Source organism: Rhinatrema bivittatum, chromosome 3, assembly GCF_901001135.1.
Source record: "Rhinatrema bivittatum chromosome 3, aRhiBiv1.1, whole genome shotgun sequence".
NCBI classification, from domain to species: Eukaryota; Metazoa; Chordata; class Amphibia; order Gymnophiona; family Rhinatrematidae; genus Rhinatrema; species Rhinatrema bivittatum.
This window is the reverse complement of record NC_042617.1, coordinates 542,992,978-543,017,514: the sequence shown is the minus strand read 5'-3', so window position 1 is coordinate 543,017,514 and position 24,537 is coordinate 542,992,978. Positions and strand designations below refer to the sequence as shown.

General features: G+C 45.5%; 1 protein-coding gene across 1 annotated transcript in view; it reads right to left on the bottom strand.

Annotated features, from left to right (window-relative positions):
* Window positions 1-4,473: 4,473 nt before the first annotated feature.
* The window catches only part of SERINC1 (serine incorporator 1), a 53,203-nt gene continuing 33,139 nt past the window's right edge, over window positions 4,474-24,537 (bottom strand). The window contains exons 8-10 of the mRNA XM_029596406.1: window positions 22,143-22,284; window positions 7,949-8,179; window positions 4,474-7,069 (exon numbers count right to left, since the gene is read on the bottom strand). Coding sequence (XP_029452266.1) covers window positions 6,931-7,069; window positions 7,949-8,179; window positions 22,143-22,284 — 512 coding nt within the window. The 3' untranslated portion in view covers window positions 4,474-6,930. The remainder of the gene's footprint in view (window positions 7,070-7,948; window positions 8,180-22,142; window positions 22,285-24,537) is intronic.

The window sequence follows — 24,537 nt, the reverse complement described above, 5'->3', positions numbered from 1 at the left end:
TGCCAAGGAAGGAATGTCCCAGGGGACCTCCTCCAAGTTTCCCCAATGATGCCAGGCCAACCCACCCTCCGACTCCCAGGATCAGGGCCAGATCTCCCTCTTTTACGAGCAGTGGGTCCTAGATGTTCTAAAGCACGGCTACGTGTTGGATTTTGCTCGGGTCCCAAGAGACAGATTTCTCTTCTCCCCCTGCAGTTCCCCACAGAAGCAGGACATTGTTCACCAGACCCTAGCCAGTCTACTTGCGCTGGGGGCGATTGTTCCAGTACCTCCCTCAGAAGTGGGCCCAAGAAGGATGGCACTTTTTGGCCAATTCTGGACCTCAAATCGATCAACCAGGCGCTCAAGGTCCCACACTTCCAGATGGAGACCCTGTGCTCTGTCATAACAGCCGTTCACCAAGGGGAGCTCCTGGCCTCTCTGTACCTCACAGAGGCATACCTTCTTATCCCTATCTTCAAGGCCCATCAATGCTTTCTCCGGTTCAAGATCCTGGGACAGCACTTTCAGTTTCAGGCCCTCCCCTTTGGCCTGGCACCCATCTTAGTCCATCCCTATCTAGACGACTGGCTCATGCAAGCGAAATCCTTGACACAAGGCTACCACACCGTTGACAGAGTGGTGCAGCTGCTCCAGTCACTTGGCTGGGTTGTCAACTATACCAAGAGCTGGCTGACGCCATCCCAATCGTTGGATTTCTTGGGAGCGCGTTTCGACACGGAGGAAGGCAAGGTTTTTCTATGGCCGGACCAAGCCCAGGCGTTGCAGGACCAAATCGTGGACTTCTCTGGCCTACCCTTGCCACCAGCCTGGGATTATCTCCGATAGTGGACGCCCTGGAACCCAGGACTTGATCTTGTATCATGGGCGTTCGCACACATGCGACCTCTCCAGAGAGCACTGCTATCCCGCTGGAAGCCACTGTCACGGGACCACCAGGCCATCCTGCCGCTGCCTCGCGCGGCCGTGTCCAGCTTCCATTGGTGGTTGGACCCCACCCATTTGGCCCAGGGGCTGCTGTTGGATGTTCCGGACTGGATAGTAGTCACCACCGATGCCAGTCTCTCCGGATGCAGTGCCAGACGAGGTCCCTGCAGGGGCAGTGACTGATCAACTGCCTGGCGACCAGAGTGGTTCGTCTAGTGCTGAAAGCCTTCCTCCCTCTGGTTCACCATCAGGCGATCCGGATACTCTCGGACAATGCGACCATGGTGATGTATATAAATCGCCAGTGGCTTACAAGGAGTCGGCTCGTCTCACTGGAGACGGACAAGCTCATGCAGTGGTCGGAACGCCATCTAACTCACCTGGCGGCATCACACATCGTGGGGGTGGACAACATTCAAGCAGACTTCTTAAGCCGGCAACATCTAGATCCAGGAGAGTGGGAGCTCTCCCAAGAGGCAATGCACCTCCTGCTTCAACGTTGGGGGACTCCCCACTTAGATCTCATGGCAACAGTGCTCAACGCAAAGACGCCTCGATTCTTCAACCGGGGAAGGGGCCGGAGGGCGTAGATGCCCTAGTGCTGCCATGGCCCCGCCCGCTTCTACTTTACGTCTTTCCCCCGTGGCCACTGGTGGGAAAGGTCCTGCGAAGAATCGAATGTCATCAGGGCACCATCATTCTAGTGGCGCCAGAGTGGCCCCAAAGACCGTGGTTCGCGGATCTTCTCAATTTAGCAGTGGATGGACCCCTACGCCTTGGCCACCTGCCTCACTTGCTTCGACAGGGTCCAATATTTTTTGACCAGGCAGATTGCTTCTGTCTTATGGCTTGGCTTTTGAGAAGCGCAAACTGAGGCAGCGTGGTTATCCGGAGGCGGTGATTTCGACTCTCCTCCAGGCACATAAGACTTCTACTGCAGTAGCCTACGTGAGGGTCTGGAAGGTTTTCGAATCCTGGTGTTCATCACATGACACGCTGCCTGGACATGCTTCTGTTTCTTAGATTCTCTCTTTCCTACAGGCGGGCCTGGAGAAGGGCCTAGTCTATAACTCTCTCAGGTTACAGGTGGCAGCGCTGGGTGCTCTGCTTCGTCCAGAGGGGAAGATTTTGCTTTCATCCCATCCAGACATTGTTCGCTTCCTCAGGGGAGTAAAGCACTTGAAGCCTCCACTCCAAGCACCTTGTCCACCTTGGTGGCTCTATTTGGTTCTTCGGATCCTGGGGGGACCTCCCTTTGAGCCGTTGCGTGCGGCCTCCCTCAAGGATTTAACTCTCAAGACAGTATTTCTGGTGGCCATTTGGTCAGCCCGGCGTGTCTCCGAGCTTCAGGCACTCTCCTGCAGGGAACTTTATCTACTGGTAACAGACTCGGGTCTCACCTTGCGCACGGTTTGTTCGTTCCTTCCCAAGGTGGTCTCCGCTTTCCATCTGAATCAGACTGTAGAGCTCCCTTCTTTTGCCACGCGCAATCCTTCGGAGTTACGCAAGCTAGATGTCAAGCGTTGTCTGATGAAGTACTTTGAGGTCACCAATGACTTTCGGCTCTCGGACCATCTGTTCGTTCTCTAGTCGGGGCCCAAGAAGGGGTCTAAGGCCTCCAAGACGATGATTGCCTGCTGGTTGAAGGAGACAATCGAAGCTGCGTACATCGGCGCAGGACAGACGCCGCCAGTGGGAGTCAAGGCCCACTCTCTTCGCTCGCAAGCGACCTCCTGGGCGGAGACTCACTCAGTTTCCTCTCAGGAGATATGCAGAGCGGCCACCTGGAAGTCGCTGCATACTTTCGCACGTCCCTATCGTCTGGACGTAGGGACTCAGACTTTTGGATCTTTTGGTCAAAATGTCATTCGAGCAGGGCTTTCTCAGGCCCACCCTCAGTAGGGAAGCTTTGGTACATCCCACAGTCTGGACTGATCCTGCTACGTAAAGGGAAAAGAAAATTATTCCTCACCTGCTAATTTTCATTCCTGTAGTACCAAGGATCAGTCCAGACGCCCTCTCTCTATTTGGTGCAGATTTACACAGGGGAGTTGTGCCTGCTCGGGGTACTGTCATTTCTCCTTTTCGCAGTATCTAGTTCTCTTGGCAGGTTGCCTTTGGTTTTATTCTAGTCATGTTTCTTAACACATGTTTGTCGTTTGATTCCTCACATTTTCCTTCTGTAATGGCTTTCATAGTCTAGTTACTGAAGAGGGATGCTTGGCATGCTGTCTTATATGGCAGTGCCCTCAGAAGTTCTTGTCTGACTCCATCTGCTGGATGGGGGACATAACCCACTGTCTGGACTGATACTTGGTACTACAGGAACGAAAATTAGCAGGTGAGGAATAATTTTCTTCTAGTCAAGAGTAGCTGGAGGCTTGAAAGCAACCAGTTTGCCTACACAGCAAAACATGCCTTTTAAATTTGGTTCTGCAGAGGATACAAAATTATTCAGAGTAGTTAAATCACAAGCAGATTGTGAAACATTGCAGGAAGACCTTGTGAGACTAGAAAATTAGGTATACAAATGGCAGATGAAATTTAATGTGGGTAAGTGCAAGGTGATGCATATAGGGAAAAATAACCCATGCTAGTTACAGGTTAGGTTCCATATTAGGTGCTACCACACAGGAAAGAGATTTAGGCATCATAGTGGATAAAATATTGAAATTATCAGCTCAGTGTGCTGCAGCAGTCAAAAAAGCAAACAATGTTAGGAATTATTAGGAAGGGAATGATGAAAACAGAAAATGTCATAATGACTCTGTATCGCTCCATGGTGAGACCACGCCTTGAATACTGTGTACAATTCTGGTCACATCATCTCAAAAAAGATATAGCTGTGATGGAGAAGGTACAGAGAAGGGCGAGCAAAATAAAGGGGATGGAACAGCTCCCCTATGAGGAAAGACTAAAGAGGTTAGGACTGTTCACTTGGAGAAGAGCGGCTGAAGGGGTGGGGGAGGGAGATATGATAGAGGTGTTTAAAATTATGAGGTCTAGAACAGGTAAATGTGAATCAGTTATTTACTCTTTTGGATAAGAGAAGGACTAGGGGGCACTCCATGAAGTTAGGATGTAGCACATTTAAAACTATTCAGAGAACATTTTTTCACTCAGTGCAAAATTAAACTCTGGAATTTGTTGCCAGGGGATGTGGTTAGTGCAGTTAGTGTAACTGGATTTAAAAAAGGTTTGGATAAGTTCTTGGAGGAGAAGTCCATTACCTGCTATTAATCAAGTTTACTTAGAAAATAGCCACTGCTATTACTAGCATCAGTAGCATGGGATAGACTTAGTTTTTGGGTACTTGCCAGGTACTTATAAGCCTGGATTGGCCACTGTTGGAAACAGGATGCTGGGCTTGATAGACCCTTGGTGGACCCAGTATAGAATAGTCTTATGTTCTTACCTTCTTAGCCCTATATAGTGGCTGTTTCTTTGAACATAACAGTCATTTGTTGCCATGTTTGTTCACTCAGTTACTTTCCAAGCATGTACATTGTCCAAGTGACAAAGCAAAATGAAATAAAACCACATTCATTTCATATATCTGAATTTATTAACTGGTAACATACACAAAGTTCAAATGATTAGCTAGCTACAGTACATCATATCAAGGTTATACCTTCTTCCATACATCTGCACCAGAATTTAACCTTTATTCCTTTTCATTGTATCCAGACACCCAATAATCTCCACTCAGTGCATTCTTTCAACAGTAAAAAAAAAAAAAGCCCCATAAACCCTAAATATAAACAAAATCTACATAAGACAGCAGCAGTTACCATACAACAGCATGAACATGACTGCTCCAAATTAGACTGCCAAGACCCTAAATGTACAAGTACATAGCCTATGTACTCTAGTTACATGGCAAAGAACAATAGTTTCATTTCTAAAACTGCACAGAATTATACAAACATTTTCTTATGGAAACACAATGGCTTAAAAGAGAATATTAAAATGTAATCAGGTTCTACCATCTACATTAAGCCTGAGGAGAATGTCTGTAAAAGCTTAAGTGTTAAGATAAGGATGTGAACATAATACTACATGAACTAATAACACCTCTCCTCTCCCACCCCAAGACATGTGATGCTTTTGCACTTGTGTGTTCACAGCCTTGCTGAGAAACTGAAAAGTTAGGGCAGAATTTATTACAATCAAATATATCCTTTAAATCTCTTATACTCTGAAATAGTCTTTTTTTTTCCCCAGCTGTGAATAACTTCGCAGCCAAAGAATGTTGTCAAATAGCAGCTCACAAAATAGGAGTACCATTTCCTTATATCCATTTTAAATGCTCAACTAAAAACTTGAAATTTGATACACCTAACCTGATTGTGTGGGGTAATGCAGGAGATACATTTATCTTCTGTGGAGGCAAGTACTTTGGAGATTAAGACATTTTTGCTGACTAAAAATGCACTTGTGCATATCAATGGGAAATTCTGAATTGTGCAACCAGGATGTTAAATGATTACACAGTACATCAGGAAACTATAAACAGCATGCCCTATTCTACCTTACATTCTACTATTTCTTACTGAAGGCTCATTTTGGCATCCAAAGGCTATCCTAATTGCTTATAATACAGTGGTTAAAATACTGGATTTCTAACCTTTAATACCTACCTCCAACACTACAAAATAAAATGATACTCAAAAAAACAAGTACATTTCAACATCACATTCTATGCCAATTTAATTCAATTAGTACTGAAGTAAATGCTTTGCACAAAATGAAATGTCATGCCTGTTAAAGTGTCCCTCTGACAAGTCATTCTGTTAAAAACAAACAAATGAAGACTGTTACTGAGGAGAAAATCCAAACTCAGGATATGTTCTTGATGCAGATGGTGTCATCTGACATTATTAGGCAATGATCATAATATCTTCTGATGAAATCAGCTTCAGAAAGAAAGCACCCTGAACTCTGATTTCCATTTTCAGTGTATATTAATGGTATACAGAAAAAAGGGACTTGAAACTGTAGGCTGAGCAGATAAGAGCTGGAAGCTGCAGAGAAATCATACTCCAAAAAGAATGTCTGGCTTTTTTTTTATCCAGTGACTTATCACTAGAGGAGACAGTCTCACAGTGCTGCAATCATGAATAATCCACAAACACACACCCCATTTGATTCATTTCTGAGAGAAGTAACAAACAAAAAATCTCAGATAAAATTTGATAAACTATCTTCGTAAATGTATATAACCTGTAAATTTGAAATTTTAGGAGCCTTCTAAGAGAATGGGTATGTATTCATACTACCTCAAACCATATTTTAATTATCTTCAAAAGGCTTAAGTTTTTATTTGCAATATATGAACTTTCTGGTAGTGTTTTCATACTCAAACTGTACAGCAATTATTCAAGTCTCTAAAATTCAATCCATGACTATGTATCTCAAAACAATAGTGTATACTATATGTAAACTTTTGAAGATTGAGATACATAGTCATGGATTGAATTTTAGAGATCTAAATATTTGTTTGTGCACAGTTGAGGGTATGAACACACTGCTGGATAGATTATATATTGCAAATAAAAACAAAAACAAGCTTTTTGAAATAGATTACTGAAATATGATTGGAAGTATGGTGAATATATGTCCATTCTATTATGAGGTTCTTAAAATAGCAAAATCTGCAGGTTTTTGTTTTTGTTACATGTATAGATAAGTTTGTGAAAACAATTTATTTATCTAGTTAATTTTTTAAATCAGGTGTTTTTTTTTTTTTTTTTTAGAACAGATTTCATTACACCCCTTGAGGTTTTGTTAGATTTTTGGAATCCACATCTTAACTGTTAAACATCCTTTCACAAGATGAAATGTTGTAATTACATGACCTACAGGTAACCATGCAGACAAGGCAAACCCACACCTATGTGGTTATGCACACATATTTACAACTATGCTTTTAGATAGAAATACTGTCATTAATTTCAACTGTGTGGCGGAAAGATAAGACGCCCCCCCCACAGGAAATCCGGCTCAGTCAAAGTCACGATTTGTAAGCACTAGCGGGGCCACTAGCGTCCACACATAGAGCACAATGCAAACCCAGCTGGAGGAGATCTTCACCCAGACAGAGGGCCATTTACTGATCATCATCTCATAGGAAGCGTCAGGACTGAAAAAAATTCAAATGATAGTATTAATGAAAAGGCAAAATCTTCCCCACTGAGAGGTTCTGTCAAATCTTATTTTTCTAGAAGTGAGAAAAAAACCATCATGGATCCAAACTTAGAATTTTCATGCATTTGGAAATCAGAACACAACCCATACCTCTCCCCCAATTATTAAAAATTAAAAATGGACCAAAAATGTTTTGGGAGTCAAATCCCCCTTATTTGTAAACATAAAAAGCTTTCAGGTTGAAAAAGGGCTGTAGCCCCCTCCATATTTTCTTGAGGCAGAAAGATTACACTTTTCAAGCTAATATATATTTGACTAAGGATGTGCAGCTAAAACGTAGTTTGCATTTTATTTTGGTAGTTTTTTTTGTTTTGAGTCATTTTTAGCATATGCAAATTAGCCCATATTCAGAAGGTATTGCTTAGTACACAACTTTGATGCACTATTTATCAAGCACTTGATCCAAAATGCGTAACGTGCAAATTCTGACTTGGATATGCAAACTGTGAGCATGCATTAGGCACCTTTATAATGCCATAGTTTGTTCACATATGGCAAATATTGTTCCTGCATGCACAAGCTGGGAAATATTTACTAAACAAAGCCTTTACATCAACAAAATTACTGTACAAGTCTTTTCTAGTAATAACTGGAGAGGTTTAGGATTCTAATTTATTCAGAAATAGATGTCATGTAAAATGATTACAAGAAAAACATCTTTAAAAAAGTTTAATCATGGTAGATTTAATTTTTTAGAAAAAAACAAATGTGTTTTTAAAACATTAATGCTTAAGGCAATCAATAAAAAGGCACATGCATGTTAAGGGACTACATAAGAACAAGGTCATGTAGGGATGTCATGAAATGCACATACCTGTACCAATTAGTCAAGGTCATCATGATATAAAGTGAAGCCAAGAACAGCATGAAATGAAAGAAGGAATAGCTGTAAGTAACTCCACCCTTTTCATTATCTACTGCCCGATGGACATCCTCTCCATCCTCTGCGGACCCATCATTCCTGCTCATGCCATCTTCTATCAGTGTGGCTTCATCACTGGTCAGAGTCAGCTTGTTCACTTGGCTGTTGCTGGATGTACGGATGCTGTGTGTTGCAACAGAGAAAATAAAAAAAAAAACACAAAAACAAGAAAGGTTTAGACTGAACTGGGTTTGAAAGTTAGGGATGTGCTGGCCTTTTCTGGGTACCAGTTCTCAAAATCAGAGGCTCTGCTTGCCAGAGATGATATTCTGGTGCCCTTTTCCACTTCCTCTATAGGGAAAATAAGGTTGTGGGTATCCTTACTGGGCCTTTTCTAGGGAGACATTTTAATTTACTTTCTGATACTATTCTAGGGCTGTGTTCTGTCAGCCCAAAAAAAAACTTAGAATTGTGTGGTTCATTAATTAACTCAAGCTTTATTTAAAAGATGACATCTATTCTTTATGATTTAATTGTTAAGCTGCTTGAGTTTTGGGGGATTATAGAAACCTGGCTTTCAGAATCTGTCCTTCTGGCTTTTACAATGAACTGAGTCTTACAGGAGAAAAAAGCAGGTTGGTGGTAGGTTTTTGCTGGCTCTGAGTGATACATATTTTCATGTTAACATAAGACAGGTTTTAGGAGTGGAACGTTTAATGCTATCTTTAACTTTGCCTTTGAAACTAGGTGCTTCCTGGACCATCATCATCATCCTGGTGATTAAGAACAGGTTAAGACTTGCTTTCTTTACATTAACAAAATTTCCCTGGACTTCCCAGATATGATTGTGATGGGAGATTTTAATCTCCACTTTGTTTATCTCGATTGTGATCAGATAGTCTTTTTTGTGAATGGCTTGTTTTCCCTTGGGTTATGTTTGGATGATCATGTTAAATCATGTTGGTTGGGAGTATGTTAAAGATCATACTCCCAACCAAATCTCTAGCTGTTAGTCTAGAGATAGGAAATATTGGTATCAAAGCTGTAGTGTAGACAGATGAACTCAGGACCAATGGGATTGTGTGTTCCCCTGCTAGCAGATGGAGATGGAGTCAGGTTTCAAAGCTGGCATCACCCTAGATATAACCCTGCAGTGACCTCAGCCCTTCAGTATGCTCTTTAAAAAACCATTGTGTACATATTGTTGAAGAACTTGATTAGAATTTGGATATGATTTGATTAAAAATTTGATCAAAAAACTAGAGACTGCAACTATACTCAAACATAAGCACTGAATCCCGGTACTATAGATGCCCTGAACTATGGGTAGGGCAATGGCTTACCCGTAATCACATGGACTCATGGGTGATTCCTTGGCACCTCTCCTGGGCGGGATGCTGAGTCCATCTGTCTACACTAAGGACTCAGGACCAGTGGGATCTGTCTACACTAAGGACTCAGGACCAGTGGGATGTACAAAAACTACTCCCAAAATGGGGCGGGAGGCTGCCCGCAGTCCTGTTAGCACCGCCCTCGCAAAGGCTGTGTCCTCCCGGCCTGGGCGTCCAGGCAATAGAATCTGGAGAAGGTGTGTAAGGAGGACCACATCACTGCTTGACAGATCTCAGCGGGTGACAGTTTAGCTTCCGCCCAGGATACTGCCTGGCTCCTGGTAGAATGAGCTTTGACCTGTAGAGGTAAAGGCTTCCCTGCCTATATAAACTGCCCTGATTACTTCCTTGATCCAGCAGGCTTTGCCCCGTTTCTTCCTCTCATGAAGAAGCAACAAGAGATCTGACTTGTGCACCGGTTTCGAACGTTCCAGATACAGTACTAAACGTCTACAGACATTTAGATGGTGAAGGCGGCGGTAGTCTTCCATGTCCTTATGTTCATTCGGGGACAGTAAGGAGATGGATTGGTTCAGGTGAAACTCAGAGACTACCTTTGGTAAGAAGGAGGGAAAGGTGCAAAGCTGTACTGGTTCCTGGAGTAAATCGAAGGAACAGTTCCTGACAGGACAGCACCTATAGCTCAGATGCGATGAGCTGAGCATATTGCCACCACGAATACAGTCTTTAATGTTAATAGGTGTAGTGAAAGACTGCGCAAGGGTCTGAAGGAAGGCCCTGCCAGAAAGTCCAATATCAAGTCAAGGTTCCATAGGGGGATCGGCAACTTTAAGGGTGGTCATAGATGTTTAACCCCTTTTAGGAAACGGGCCAAGTCCGGATGTGCTGCCAGATGGGTTCCGCCCACCTTGGCCCTGATGCAGGAGAGGGCTGCCACCTGGACCTTCATGGAGTTGAGACACCATCCTTTGTTCAGGCCGTCCTGTAACAATTATAGGATCATGGTGATCTTGGCCATTCACAGGGGCACCCTGCGCTCCCTGCACCAGGCCTCAAATATTCTCCAGATCCGTATGTACGTCAGGGATGTTGAAAAATTCTGCACGTGGAGCAACGTGGCAATTACTTCCGCCAACTATCCGTGCTTCGTCAGGCGAGCCCTCTCAAGGGCCAGACCGTAAAGAGAGAATTGAGCTGGATCTTCGTGAAGAATCGGGCCTTCCTGGAGAAGATCCCTGTGAGGGGGGGGAGGAGGCAAAGGGGACTCTCCACGAGAAGCCTCTGCATACCATAGACGCCTAAGCCAGTCCAGGGCCACCAGGACTAACCCTCTGTGGTGTTCGATCTTGCCCAGAAGAGGCCATGGGGAAAGATGTACAGTAATTCATCCTCTGGCCAGGTCTGGGCAAGGGCGTCAAACCCTTGGGAGTGCTGATCTCGCCTGCGGCTGAAGAACCGGGGAACCTTCGCATTGTGAGATGTAGCCAGCAGGTCGAAGGATAGAAGGCCCCAGCAATCTACTAGGAGCTGGAAGGCTCTGGTTGACATCATCCATTCTCCCAGGTCCAGGCTTTCTCTGCTGAGAAAGTCTGCTCTGGCGTCTTTTCCCGCAATGTGGGAGGCCAAGATCCCTTGTAGGTTTAACTCTGCCCATTTCATAAGGGGTCCATTTCCAGAAACACTTGGTGGCTCCTGGTTCCTCCCTGGTGGTTGATGTAGACCACCGTTGTTGCGTTGTCAGACATCATGTGGATTGCTTGCCCCTGGAGCCTGTGGCTGAACTGCAGGCATGCTAATCTGACCACCCACGCTTCCAGGCCATTTATGCTCCAGTTCGCCTCTTCCTTGGTCAATCAACCCTGGGTTGTCAGTTCCTGACAGTGAGCGACCCACCTCCGGAGGCTCGCGTCCGTCGTGAGGACAATCCAGCTAAGTGGGGAGAGATTTACACCCTTGCTTAGGTGAATTTCCTGTAACCACCTCTGGAGCCGAAAGCATACTTCCATCAGTAGGTGGAGGTGAATTGAGTAGTCTTGAGACAGTGGGTTCCAGCGTGACAGAAGGGAGTGTTAGAGAGGCCGCATGTGTGCCCTCGTCCACAGTACTACTTCCAGGGTTGATGCCATGAGGCTGAGGACTTGAAGATAGTCCCACACCTTGGGGCGAATTGTGTTCGTCAACCAACATGTTTGGTTCATCAGTTTCCTCCTCCTGAAGGGAGGGAGGAAGACCTTGTCCTGCTTGGGTTTGAATTGGGCCCCCGGGTACTCTAAGGACTGGGAGGGCTTGAGACTGCTCTTTATCCATGTTCACGACCCAACCAAGCTCCTGCAGGAGGGACCTGACCCTGCTGGTCACCTGGAAGCTCTCTTCCATCGACTTCGCCCGGATCAGCCAGTCCAAGTAAGGGTGCACCAGAATCTCTTCTTTCCTCAGAGCCACCATAATTTTGGAGAATGTACTGGGGGCAGTTGCAGACCGAAGGGTAAGGCCCGTAACTGGTAATGTTGGCCCAGTACTGCAAAGCTGGTGGTCTTGACGAATTGGAATATGGAGGTAGGCCTGCGAGAGGTCCAGGGAGGTTAGGAACTCTTCCAATTGCACTGCCATGACGACAGATCGAAGAGTTTCCATGCAGAAGCAAAATTATCCGCAGGTGACAGGGGATGCTCTTGAGATCCAGGATGGGTTGGTATGAGTCCTCTTTCTTGGGCACGATGAAATAGATGGAATAGTACCCCATATTTACTTGGGTTGAAAGTACCGGAGTTATAGCCCTCAGACTGAGGAACCTTATCAGTGTGGATTCCACTGCCAGTTTCTTGTGCTGGGAATGGCAAGGTGACACCATAAATCTGTCCTGAGGGATGCTGTGGAATTCGAGAGCATAACCTTCTCGTATGATGTCTAGTACCCATTTGTCTGACGTGATCTCAACCCATCGCTGATAGAAGGAGAGAGTTGGCCATCTATCTCCTCTTCCCAAGTATGGGTCGGCCCAACTTCATTAGGGAGTTAGGGTTGAACCTGAGCCCGAGCCTGTTCCGAAAGGACTGAGACCTTCCCGAGGGCCAAGTTGACTGAAATGACTAGTTTCTGTAGGGCTGGAAGCGCTGGGATCCCCTGGCCCGACCCCTCATGGATGAGGGGCACTGTGACCTCTTTCTTATCTTCCGATAGCCTAGGCACTGGAGATTTGCCCCACTTACTGGCTAGCTTCTCCAATTCACTTCTAATAGGAGGGATCCCTTAAAGGGCATCTTTGTGAGGTTCGCCTTAGAAGTTGCATCAGCCGACCAGTTTTGCAACCATAGCAGTCTTCTGGCCACCATCATTGAGGCTGCTACTCTGGCTGAATTACAAACTAGGTCTGAGCTTCCATCCACCAGGAAGGCTGCGGCAGATTCAATCACCTCTCTGGCATGTGCCCCAGAGCTATCTGCCTCTATAGAGAGGAGCAGACAGGAGCAAGCCTTCATCCTTCAAGGTCACCCTTCCCTCAACAGGGATAGTAGTTCGCTTCAAGATGGCACAGACCATGGCTTCCACTTTCAGGAAATGCAAGCATTCCTTGACCGCTGGGTCCAGAGGATACAAAGCCTCCAAGGACAGACTTCCCTTAAAAATCTTACCTCTGGGGCATCCCATTCCAGGTCAATCAACTCCTGGATGGCTTCCAGCATCGGGAAATAGCAAGAGGCTTTCCATAGAGATTTCAGGATGGGGTTCTCCTTTGCCTCTGACATAGGGTCCGTGCCCAGTACTACCAGAATCTTCAGGGTCTGGGAGACTAGGGCCAGTAATTCATCTCTGTGGAAAAAATCGAAGCATGGTCTGGTATGGCTCCAGGCCTGGGGGAGGGTGGGGGGGGATTTCCCTGTCCTCTAAGGAATCATCATCGTCCATGGTGTCTGGATCCCTATCAGGGATACCCCTTGGTGAGGCATGTCCTGAGGCCTGTGGTCAGTTTGGGAGGACGAGGCCTGCCCAGATGGAGTATTACCCGGTCTGGGACAGGGGCTGACTGTGCCTGAACAAAGGCTTGAAGGCCCTGGAAAAATCCCAACCAAGAGAAGGCTGCCAGGTCCATATTTGGCCCTGGAGGAACTGGGGTAGGGGCCATTGAACTGCCCTCTCCCAGGGAGGATGCCGTCCCGGAATTGCTCAGGTCCTGTGTGCTGTCAGACAAGGTCTTGGCTGACCCATATTTGGAAAAGTTCTGGGAGTCTAGTCCTCCCTGGGCTTCCTTATTGCTGACACAGGCAGGATTCCAGGTCAGACCATACAGTTCTAATATGGCAGGCAGTGCAAAGGGAATGTCATCTGAGCTCCTTTGCTGCTGGGGCCATAACCTCTGTAGCTTGTGCGTTTAGCTGGTTAATGCTTCTCGAGCGCGCACAAGACTTGCTTCGGCACGCATAGAACTAAGCAGCTGGTTGTACATGCGCTCACGCATACCGTTATACTCACAGCTATGTGCGCATGTATGCGCGTGTTAGGTGCACAGGAGGCCAGTCCACACCACATGTACCGACGGCTGAAGGGGAAAAATGGTGCCGCACCAAACTGCGCGCAAGATGGTGGTGCTCCGGATCGCCATGTGGAGAGTCCATTGAGCCTGAACCGGGGCCTAGCCCACCGGGGGGCCGCTCTGAAACCCCCTTCCCTCGATATCGGTATAGGGTGCCGAGCAAGGAGACCGGAGGAAAGATTTACCGAAGTCCTTCCACATCTCTAGATTGGAGAAGTTCTTCTCAATACTTACCGGCTGAGTACAGAGATGGTCTCCGGCTGCGGGGGGGAAGAGGGTTTAGGCCTTCACAGCCGTGCTCCGCTTCTGCACCTGCTGCCTTTCAGCTGCTTCAGCAGCAAAGTCCACGTCGGGAGCCAGCTACCGGACCAAGGTACACCTCTGAGGGATCTCAGAAATCACCTCAGGAATTCTCAACTGGGAGAGTGATCCTTAGGTATCACCGCAGGACAGTGGGGCTCGATCTTTTCAATTTGAAGGTAAAATTTTCTCCTTTGATTAGTGCTGCAATCCCGATAGACATCGCTGCTGGTGTGGGGATAGTGTCCACATTTTCTAGGAGACTGAGAGATACTGGATGGCTGAGGTCACTGCAGGAGTATATCTAGGGTGATGTCAGTTTTGAAACCTGACTCAGTCTCCATCTGCTAGCAGGGGAACACATAATCCCACTGGCCCTGAGTCCATCTGGCTACACGCTAGGAAATAGTTTCTTCTTTTAATCGATAAAAATACTGTTACAGAATTGGTGGTTCTTTTTTTTTTTTTGCAATCTCCCAATAGTAGCTGAATGTAAGTCTTATTAATCCAGTTATAGTCTGTTATGATGTTGAAAACCCTTCTGAATTAGCCTATCACTGGGAGAAAGAAATGCATTCAAGATCTTGATAAGATGGCCCCTGACAAAATCTAGAGCATTACCAAAAAGGAAGAATTTGGCCCCTTTGTATACTCATGAAGCCTGAAACAAATCTATAAGGCAGAGGAGTATGGTGTAAAGCCAGAACAAAATTTGGGTTTGGCTGAATATAGTTAACTGTATTCTAAAGCTATTAAAGGGGCAAAAAAAAGGTATTTTTATGTAAGCATTAAAAGGTAGCGAGTAATCGTCCTAAGATGTTTGCTATTTTTAACTCATTGATGATGGTGAAAATAGCTTCAACTGTTATTGAAGCTTCTGCTGATCTCTGTGATGATTTTGTTTAGTTTTTCCAAAGAAAGATCTTTCAATTGAGAGAAGGAACTATTCCTTCAATCTAGCATTTTAGGGAAGGTGGGAAAATGCCTATTGGTGCTACTAGGAATCAAGGTTTGGTTTTTTTTCTGTTAGATTGTTGAAAAGGGGATTTCTAGTACGATATCTGCGGGTACCTGAATGAGAGATAATTCTAGTGAGTATTCAAATTGTTTAGATTAAAAAAACAAAAACCTGGATAATGGAATGATTTTAAATCTGTTAGTATAGCTTCTTTATTTTAAAATCAATGAAGCCGTTACATGCACTGCAGGATATCTACCCAGCTTCATACTTTACAGGAACAGATGATGCAATTCATCTTTACTTTGTGGATTGTTTCAAAATGACTATTGTGAAGCCTCTTCTAAAAAAGGAGAGAATTTAGATCCTTTGGAAAAGAATAATTATCACCAGTATCCAATCTGGCATTTATTAGTAAACTGTTATTAGATTCAAGTACAATTAAATGGAGCTGTTCATCTCTTTTTAATGGATTATATGATTTTCAATCTGGTTGTAAAAATATTTTGGTACTGAGACTTTGGATAACGCTCCCTGCTGAATGATTTGCATAGTTGTTTGATAAGAGGAAAGGGGCTTTTATTGTCTTTTAGGATTTTACTATGGTTTTCAATATGGTTGAGGAACACAAAAGGCACCACCAAATCACTTCAGGCGTGCAAAAGGAATTTCAACTGTGTAAGATGAAAATTATTAATGAAGTAAGAGCCGCATCTGCAAGCCTGTCAACGTGTTCAAACTCACCAGGTTGAACAGTCCGGTCTTTTCTTCATTTGCGACTCTTACCTGGCTCAAAAGCCTATTGTAGTTATTGTGGCTGGTAAGCCTAAAGAGAGTATTTTGAATTGGATAACTTTTGTCAATAGCTTATGAGATGCTGGATAGCTTTTATCAATAGCTTATGAAATGCATAACAAGTGTCACATTGTTTATTTACAGAAACGGGACAATCTCAGGGGAGATTTACAAATGTATGCAGACGAAATGGCTTCTCTCAACCATCGTGCAATCGTCTTAGATGCCTTGTGACCCTTCCTGGGACCGCTCCATAGGACAAACAAATGAGCTGAGAGTCTGAAAGAATTTGTGACTTCCAGGTAACGCAACAAGGAACGCCGAACATCAAGCAGATGCAGCTCTCATGCGTGTTGTACATCATTTGACAAACTAGGAAAGGCCGGAAGCTCAACTGACTGGCTTAAATGAAAAGATGAGACCACTTTGGGTAAAAAGGACAGAATCGTTTGAAGAGAAACCCCCGAGTCAGAGATCCTCAAAAAAGGTTCCCTACAGGAGAGTGCCAGCAACTCAGATATCTGGCGAGCCGAGCATGTAGCCACCAAAAACACAGTTTCAAGGTGAGATCCTTCAATGTTACTGCTTTAAGCGGTTCAAATGGCGGATCACACAACACTCGAAGAACCAAATTAAGACTCCATGACGGACATACCGGACAGACAGGGGGCTTCAAATACCTTACTCCTCTAAGGAAATGCACCACATCTGGATGTGACACCACCTAGCTACAAACCAGCGTGCCTAGGACCACCAACTGTACCCGGAAGTTAAAAGGACAAGCCCTTGGCTAATCCATTTTGCAAAAAGTTTAACATCTGAGAAATTGTAGCTTGTCTGGGAAGAATCTCTCTCACAACACCACGTCTCAAAAACTCTCCATACCCTAATGTATGAGAGGGAAGTAGACATTTTCCTGGCTTGTAGCAATGTAGTGATGACCTCCTCAGAATAGCCCTTCTTCCTCAATCTCCTCCTTTCAAAAGCCAAGCCGCTAGACAGAAGCGAGCTGCCTGGTCAAAATATACAGGCCCTTGATGGAGAAGTTGTGGAAGATGCCTGAGTCGTAGGGGCCATTCACGGTCAGACTGATGAGATCCGCAAACCACGGACATCGGGGCCACCCGGATTACCCTCCCTGGGTGGACCTCTATCCTACGAAGCACCTTGCCCACCAGAGGCCAAGGAGGAAACACGTACAGGAGAACTAAAGTTGGCCAGGGAAGTACTAGTGCATCAATCCCTATTGCGCCATGATCCCTCTTACGACTGAAGCAGCAAGGGGCTTTGGCATTGTTCCGCGCTGCCATTAAGTCCATGTGGGGAGTCCCCCCCATCTGCGAGAAATGAGATCCATTGCTCCGTCCGAGAGTTCCCATTCTCCGGGATCTGTGTGCCTTCGACTGAGGAAGTCCGCTTGTATGTTGTCCTTCCCGGCGATGTGAGATGCCACTAGCATCCTAAATTCCTCTCCGCCCAAGCCATAAGCAGCTCCGCTTCATTGGCTACTGCTTGACTTCTGGTTCCTCCTTGACGGTTGATATAGGCCACAGTTGTCGCATTGTCGGAGAGTATGCGAACCGCCTGATGGCATAAATGGGGAAGAAAGTTCTGCAAGGCCAAGCGAACCACTCTGGTCTCCAGGCGATTGATCGACCATTCGGACTCCTCCGGGGACCAACTGCCCTGTACTGAAAGAGGCTGGCGGAATGCTACCCAGCCAGAGAGGCTGGCATCTGTGGTCACCACTGTCCAGTGCGGAACTTCCAGATCCACTCTGAGACAGGTTGAGTGGGCAAAGCCACCACCCAAGACGGGATCTGGCGTGTTGAGTGAGTGGCATAGGGAATTGGAAATTCTCCGACTTGGGATCCCACTGGGAAAGTAATGCTTGTTGTGACGTTCTCATATGAGCAAATGCCCAAGGAACCACCTCCAGCATGGATGCCATTGAACTGAGAACTTGAAGGTAGTCCCAAGGCCTTGGGCAGTGGAAGAACCAACAAGCGATAAATTTGTCCCATCAGCTTGTTCTTTCAATCCGTCGGAAGAAAAACGTTCCTGACCGAAGTGTCGAACTTGGCTCCCAGAAATGCCAATGTCTGAGAGGGAACCAGGTTGCTCTTGGCCTGATTGATTACCCATCCAAGGGATTTCAACAGAGCGCAGAATTGGTAATGCATTCCCAAGACCATAAAGCGAAGGAACTTCTGATGATCCTGGCGAATGGGAATGTGTAAGTATGCCTCCATCAGATCCAGAGAAGCCAGGAATTCTCCCTTATGTACCGCCACGATGACTGAACGCAGAGACTCCATGCGAAAATGTGACACCTTGAGAGCCTTATTTACCTTTTTGAGGTCCAAAATTGGCCAGGAGGACATAAGAACATGCCATACTGGGTCAGACCAAGGGCCCATCAAGCCCAGCATCCTGTTTCCAACAGTGGCCAATCCAAGCTATAAGAACCTGGCAAGTACCCAAAAACTAAGTCTATTCCATGTTACCATTGCTAGTAATAGCAGTGGCTATTTTCTAAGTCACCTTAATTAATAGCAGGTAATGGACTTCTCCTCCAAGAACTTATCCAATCCTTTTTTAAACACAGCTATACTAACTGCACTAATCACATCCTCTGGCAACAAATTCCAGAGTTTAATTGTGCATTGAATGAAAAATAACTTTCTCCGATTAGTTTTAAAATGTGCCATATGCTAACTTCTTTCTTTGGAATTACAAAGTAAATGGAGTACCTTCCTGTCTTCCAGTGTTCTGGAGGGACCTGCTTTACCGTTCCCAGAGCCAAAAGACATTCAAGAGTCTGACAAACAATCTGCCATTCGACCTGTGGACCGCATGGAGATATTAAGTAAATGTCTCTGAGAGGCCGAGCAAATTCCAAAGTGTAGCCTCTATCTATTATGCTTAGCACCCACTGATCGGAAGTAATTCTGGCCCATGCCTCGTAAAATCGGGACAGGTGACCCCCTACCCGAGGGATAGGCCCGCCCCGTCTCATTGTGCAATCTTGGAGGCAAAAGAGGATGAAGAACTACCTTCTCGGGCGTTTCTGCGTCCCCGAAAGGGCTAGGACCAGGTTTGGTTCCTGGCCACTGGTTGGCGCTGTACGGCCGCTTGTTGCCTGTTCTGCCGAAACCTCCACTGTCCCCGAAAAAGAGAGCGGAATGATGGGAACCCTCTGGAGGGTCTCAGTTTGTCCTCTGGTAACTTGTGAACTTTGTTCTCCCCCAGGGACTTTATCAATTGCTCCAAATCCTCTCCGAATAAAAAAAAAAAAACAACCACAAAAAAACACCTTTAAATGGAATAGCACCAAGCTGAGCCTTGGATGAAACATCCGCTGACCAGTTGCGAAGCCACAAAAGCCATCTTGCAGACTCTGCCGATGACATGCTGTGATAGGAAGTACGGAGTAGGTCATACAGCGCATACGCCCCATATGCCACCACAGCTTCCAAATGCTGCGCCTGCTCCAATTCATCCGGAGGAAGATCTTCTCTGGACGTCAGCAACTGTTGTACCCAGTGCAGGCTCGCACGCAGCATATAGCTGCTACACATCGCCACCCAGATACCCAGGGCCGACACCTCAAAAATGTGTTTAAGCATTACTTCCAGCTTGTGGTCCTGAAGGTCCTTGAGAGCCGCCGAGCCTGCAACTGGAATAGTTGTCCGCTTGACAACAGCCGAAACTTAAGCATCTATCTTAGGGGACCACAGGAGTTCCAGGAACTCATCCACTAGCGGGTAAAGCTTATCCATAGCTCGACCAAACCGCAAACCAGCATCCGGCGCATCCCACTCCCTGGTCATCAGCTGCTGAAGCATGTGATAGAAGGGAAAAGCCTGGGTTGGCGTTCGGAATCTTGCCAGGACTGGATCCACAGAGATCTGCGGCAGAGCATGCGGGGGTCTGTTTCCCTGGTTCATCATCCCAACCCCCCCCTCAGTGGAGGGGGGGGGGGAGGAGAGGCCCCTGCAACTGCAGCCGCACGCCTGGCACCACCGGAGGGGCTGAGCCTCCTGAAGCCATAGCGCCTTTTAACTTCGTGACCCGGGCACATCCGTGCACTTGGCTGCCTTGGGGGGCGGTTCCTGCGCGGGTCTCATGGGTAAAGCACCACCTTGTAGAGGCCAAAAATGCTTTATGCATAAGGAGGACAAAACCTAAAGAAAAAGAATCAGAATCCACATCCTGTCCCCTGGGAAAACAGGATCCTCCTGCAAAAAATCCTGGTCCGGATCTAAAGTATCATCAGGCCTCGCAGGGACCAGAGTCAGTGCTGGCGGAAGCTCCCCCTCCCCCATAGCCTTTGCCTGAGCTGCAGAAAATGTGCTTAAGATGGCCGCCGTCCCTGCACTGAGGGAGAAAGTATCAGATCGTTTTGAAGCCCCCTCGAGGCTTGGTTACTGCTGCAGACCCTGTAAAATAACTGCCTTCCCCTCCAGGGAGGTAGCGGGAGCACACACCAGCCCTAGAAAACCGCGCAGCTGGTTCTCAACATGCAACACATACAGATGGCCGTGGCATCGGGGGGGGGGGGGGGGAACGGCCCAAAAAAAACCACGAAAAACGTGGCGAACTAGTCAAAAATGTGGTGATTCCAATGGGGAGGGGTCCTGGATTGCAGCAGACCAAAAGAAAAATTTTCAAAAATTTGGAATTTTTTTTTTTTTTTACACAATGCTCAGGAATAGCATGAGGTAATAGAGGGACTGGACCACCAGTAATCTCTTCCCCTGCTCCTTACCTGTTACAGGTTAAAATGGCCTGTTACAGGTTGAAAGGCATCCATAGTTAAGCTGGCATACCAACCCCAGCTCCAATAACCTGCCACCAGAGAGGATGACCCCGCAGGATCTAACAACCCCCTGGGAGGATAGGGAACTCTGCAGAAGAACTTTTTTCTGTCTTTTTTTTTTTTTTTTAAACCTACTTGATTCACAACTTATAGCTAGTTTATTCTTAGTTACTTTTAAGGGATAGCCTAAACCCCAGAAATAGGGCAAGACTGCAGGGTTTGCACAACCTCCATCTACTTGCAACAGAGAAATACTGAAGGGATGCAGGAGATACACCAGCTTAACTATGGGTGCCTTTCAAGTTTTTCTCCCTCTCCACCTGCTGGAAGGGAGGCATAACCCATGGTCTGGACTGATCCGGGTACGTACAGGGAATATGGTTTTAAACTTAACCCTCTTAAACTAGAAATTCTGTGGGTGGGCAATCCTGATCGAATGCAGATTTTACAATTTCTTTCCTCTCATCAGCTGATACCTGCAGGGTAGTCTGATTTGGGGCTTTGGTTCTCTTTCAATTTGTCAATCTTTGAATATGTATCTGCTAATAAAATTGCTAATTTTTTCTTGTGGGTAATCCAACAGATTCAATTTCATCTACCACCTCAAGATTTTAAATTATTTGTTCAGGCTTTAGTGATTTCAAGATTAAACTATTTAATTTGGTCTTTTTAGGAGGCATCAAAAAGGCTGTTGGCTCAACTACAATTTATTCAGAACATAGTGGCTAGATTAATTGTAAGCTTTAAAATAAATGACTATGTTTGCGATGATTCAGGAGCTGCATTGGCTTCCAGTATAGTACAGTGTTCATTTTAACCTGTAAGTCCTGCTATTTAAAGTGCACCATAAACAGGCATCACAGCAGTTAAGGAAAATTGAGAATATATTCTAAACCACCCACTTTGCTCCTTTTAATTAGGGTTTTTCGGGGTTCCCGCATTTAAAGAAGTTAAATTGGAACCCACCCCCCAGTTTTAAGAGAAATGAAGAATCTTTTAGGTTTTTGAAAATTGCAAAAAATTTGGTTATTTACACAGGCCTTTGGGGATTAGGATGTAGAACAGCTGTTTTATTTTATCTAGTGTGATCTTTTAGTGAGTAGGTTGCAGATTTTTTTTTTAAAAGGAAGGCCATTTAGTAGCGAGTATCTTTGTTTTAATTTGTTACTTATTTTTTGAGTTTATATTTGATGATGTAAAATGCTGACAGCCACTGCAAGACATTTTAATAACTAATCAAAATACCACCACTTGATATTCTATCATAAACTGCCATCTTTTAAAATATTCACAACTAGGAAAAAAAAATCATAATTAAAAAAAAAAAGTAAACAATACCCAAGAGTATTTACAAATACAAAAAAGAAAACTAATTAACCCATGCATACCTTGAATAAAGAACACACAGCAAGAACAGAACAAGTCCCACAATTCCTTGCGCATCCCACCACTGCACAACCTGGGATTGACCTGGGACACTTGTATGGTTGTAACCAATAATGCTTAGTAGGCTTGGGTTGCATTTCTTTTCTATAAAGAGAAAGCACAATTAATCAAAACTACATTTCATAATAATCTGTACTAGTGGTACTGGAAAAACCAGACATTTCCAAAGCATTTAACATGCTCAATAAGCCCAGCATCTGAAGGGACCTCTGTGCTCTCAAATGCTTTTTTTACATCTTTGTATAATGTTCATCACAGTGAATTTAAATCAAGCAAAGAGCCTTAAATTGTTCCATTTGTACTTTTTAATATAAAGATGTGCATACATTGGTAGAACATTTAGGCAATTTACAAGTAAATCACTCTTCCACTAAATTTGATACCTTTCTTTTACCTAAAAGGTATTCTCTACTATTTAAGCAGTGATATAATTTAATATCTTCTTCTTAGTTGTAGAGGATATTAGAAAATTGTTAAATAGCATGGTAACAATGTAAATAAACACCAAAAATATGTCATTTAATTAACAGCCTTAAATAAATCTGTATGTGTATGTGTGTCTAGGGAACAAGACAAATGGAGAAATTACTTACCTGATAATTTCGTTTTCTTTAGTGTAGCCAGATGACTCAGGACCAGTGGGTTATGTGCTCTCCTGCTAGCAGATGGGAGACTGAATCAGATTTCAAAGCTGACGTCACACTAGATATACCCCTGCAGTAACCTCAGCTCTTCAGTATTCTCTTCGAAAAGCCACTGTGGATATACCTTTGCTTAAATAACTTTATTAAAACTTGAACTGGTTCAACTGATTTCAAAACTGGAGACCGCCAGTGCACTCAACCAATTAATGCAGACACCGGACAAACTGTGGGTGTCTTGAACTAGGGGTAGGTAGCAGCTTACCCATATTTGCTTAATCTCTAGGTTCGCTTTCCGAGGTCCTCCTTCTCTGGGGTGGCCGTGGGTGGGATGCTGAGTCCATCTGTCTACAATAAGGCGTACAGTAAGTCTTCCTCTGGCCAAATCTGGATGAGTGTCGATCCCTTGGGAGTGTGGCTCTCGTCTGCGGCTGAAGAACCTGGGCACTTGGGAGGCCCCAGCGATTTACTATCAGTTGGAAGGCTGTGGTCGACAGCATCCATTCCCATGGGGGTTCAAGCTCTCTCTGCTGATGAAGTCTGCTGAGGCGTTGTCTTTTCCTATTATGTGGGAGACAGAGATCCCTTGTAGGTTTATCTCCGCCCATGCCATGAGAGAGAGAGAATCTATCTCCAGAGACACCTGCTGGCTCCTGGTTCCTCCCTGGCGGTTGATGTAAGCAACCGTTGTAGCGTTGCCTGACATTACTTGAATCGTTCTGCCTCTGAGTCTGTGGCTGAATCACAGGCACGCTAGTCTGACTGCTCTAGCTTCCAGGCGGTTCCATTCCGCCTCTTCCTTTGTCCCTGCTCCTGACAGTGGGCTCCCCACCCTCGCAGGCTTACATCCATGGTGAGCAAGATCTAGTTCGGTGGGGATAGGCTTACTCCTCTGCTTAGGTGGTCTTCCTGTAGCCACCACTGAAGCTGAGAATGTACATCTGCTGGTAGTTGGAGACGACTTGAGTAGTCCTGGGACAGTGGGTTCCATCGTGACAGTAAGCAGCGCTGGAGTGGTCACATGTGGGCCCTTGCCCACGGGATGACCTCCAGGGTTGATGCCATGAGGCAGAGGACTTGAAGATAGTCCCATACCTTGGGGCGTGCATTGGTCATCAATCGTCTTAATTGTTCCATCAGTTTCCTTCTCCTCAGGGGAGGGAGGAAGACTGTTCTGTTTGGTGTCGAAACGGGCCCCCAGGTATTCTAGAGATTGAGAGGGCTGCAGACTGCTCTTTCCCGTGTTCACAACCCAACTGAGTTCCTGCAGTAGGCTCTTGACTCTGCTGGTCACCTGCTGGTTCTCTTCCGAAGACTTTGCCCTGATCAGCCAGTCGTCCAGGTAAGAGTTTACCAAAATCCCTTCCTTCCTCAGTGTTGCCGCTACGACCACCATAATTTTGGAGAATGTTCTGGGGGCAGTTGCTAGGTCGAAAGGTAGCGTTCGGAACTGGTAATAGTGACCCAGTATCACAGAGCATAGAAAACACTGGTGATCTTGATGGACTGGAATGTGAAGGTAGGCTTCGGAGAGGTCCAGGGAGGTTAGAAACTCTCCTGGTTGTACTGCCATTATTATGGAGTGAAGAGTCTCCATGCGGAAGTGTAGTATCCGCAGATGACTGTTGACATTGAGATCCAAGATGGGTCGGAATGATCCTTCCTTCTTGGGAACGATAAAATAGCTGGAATAGTG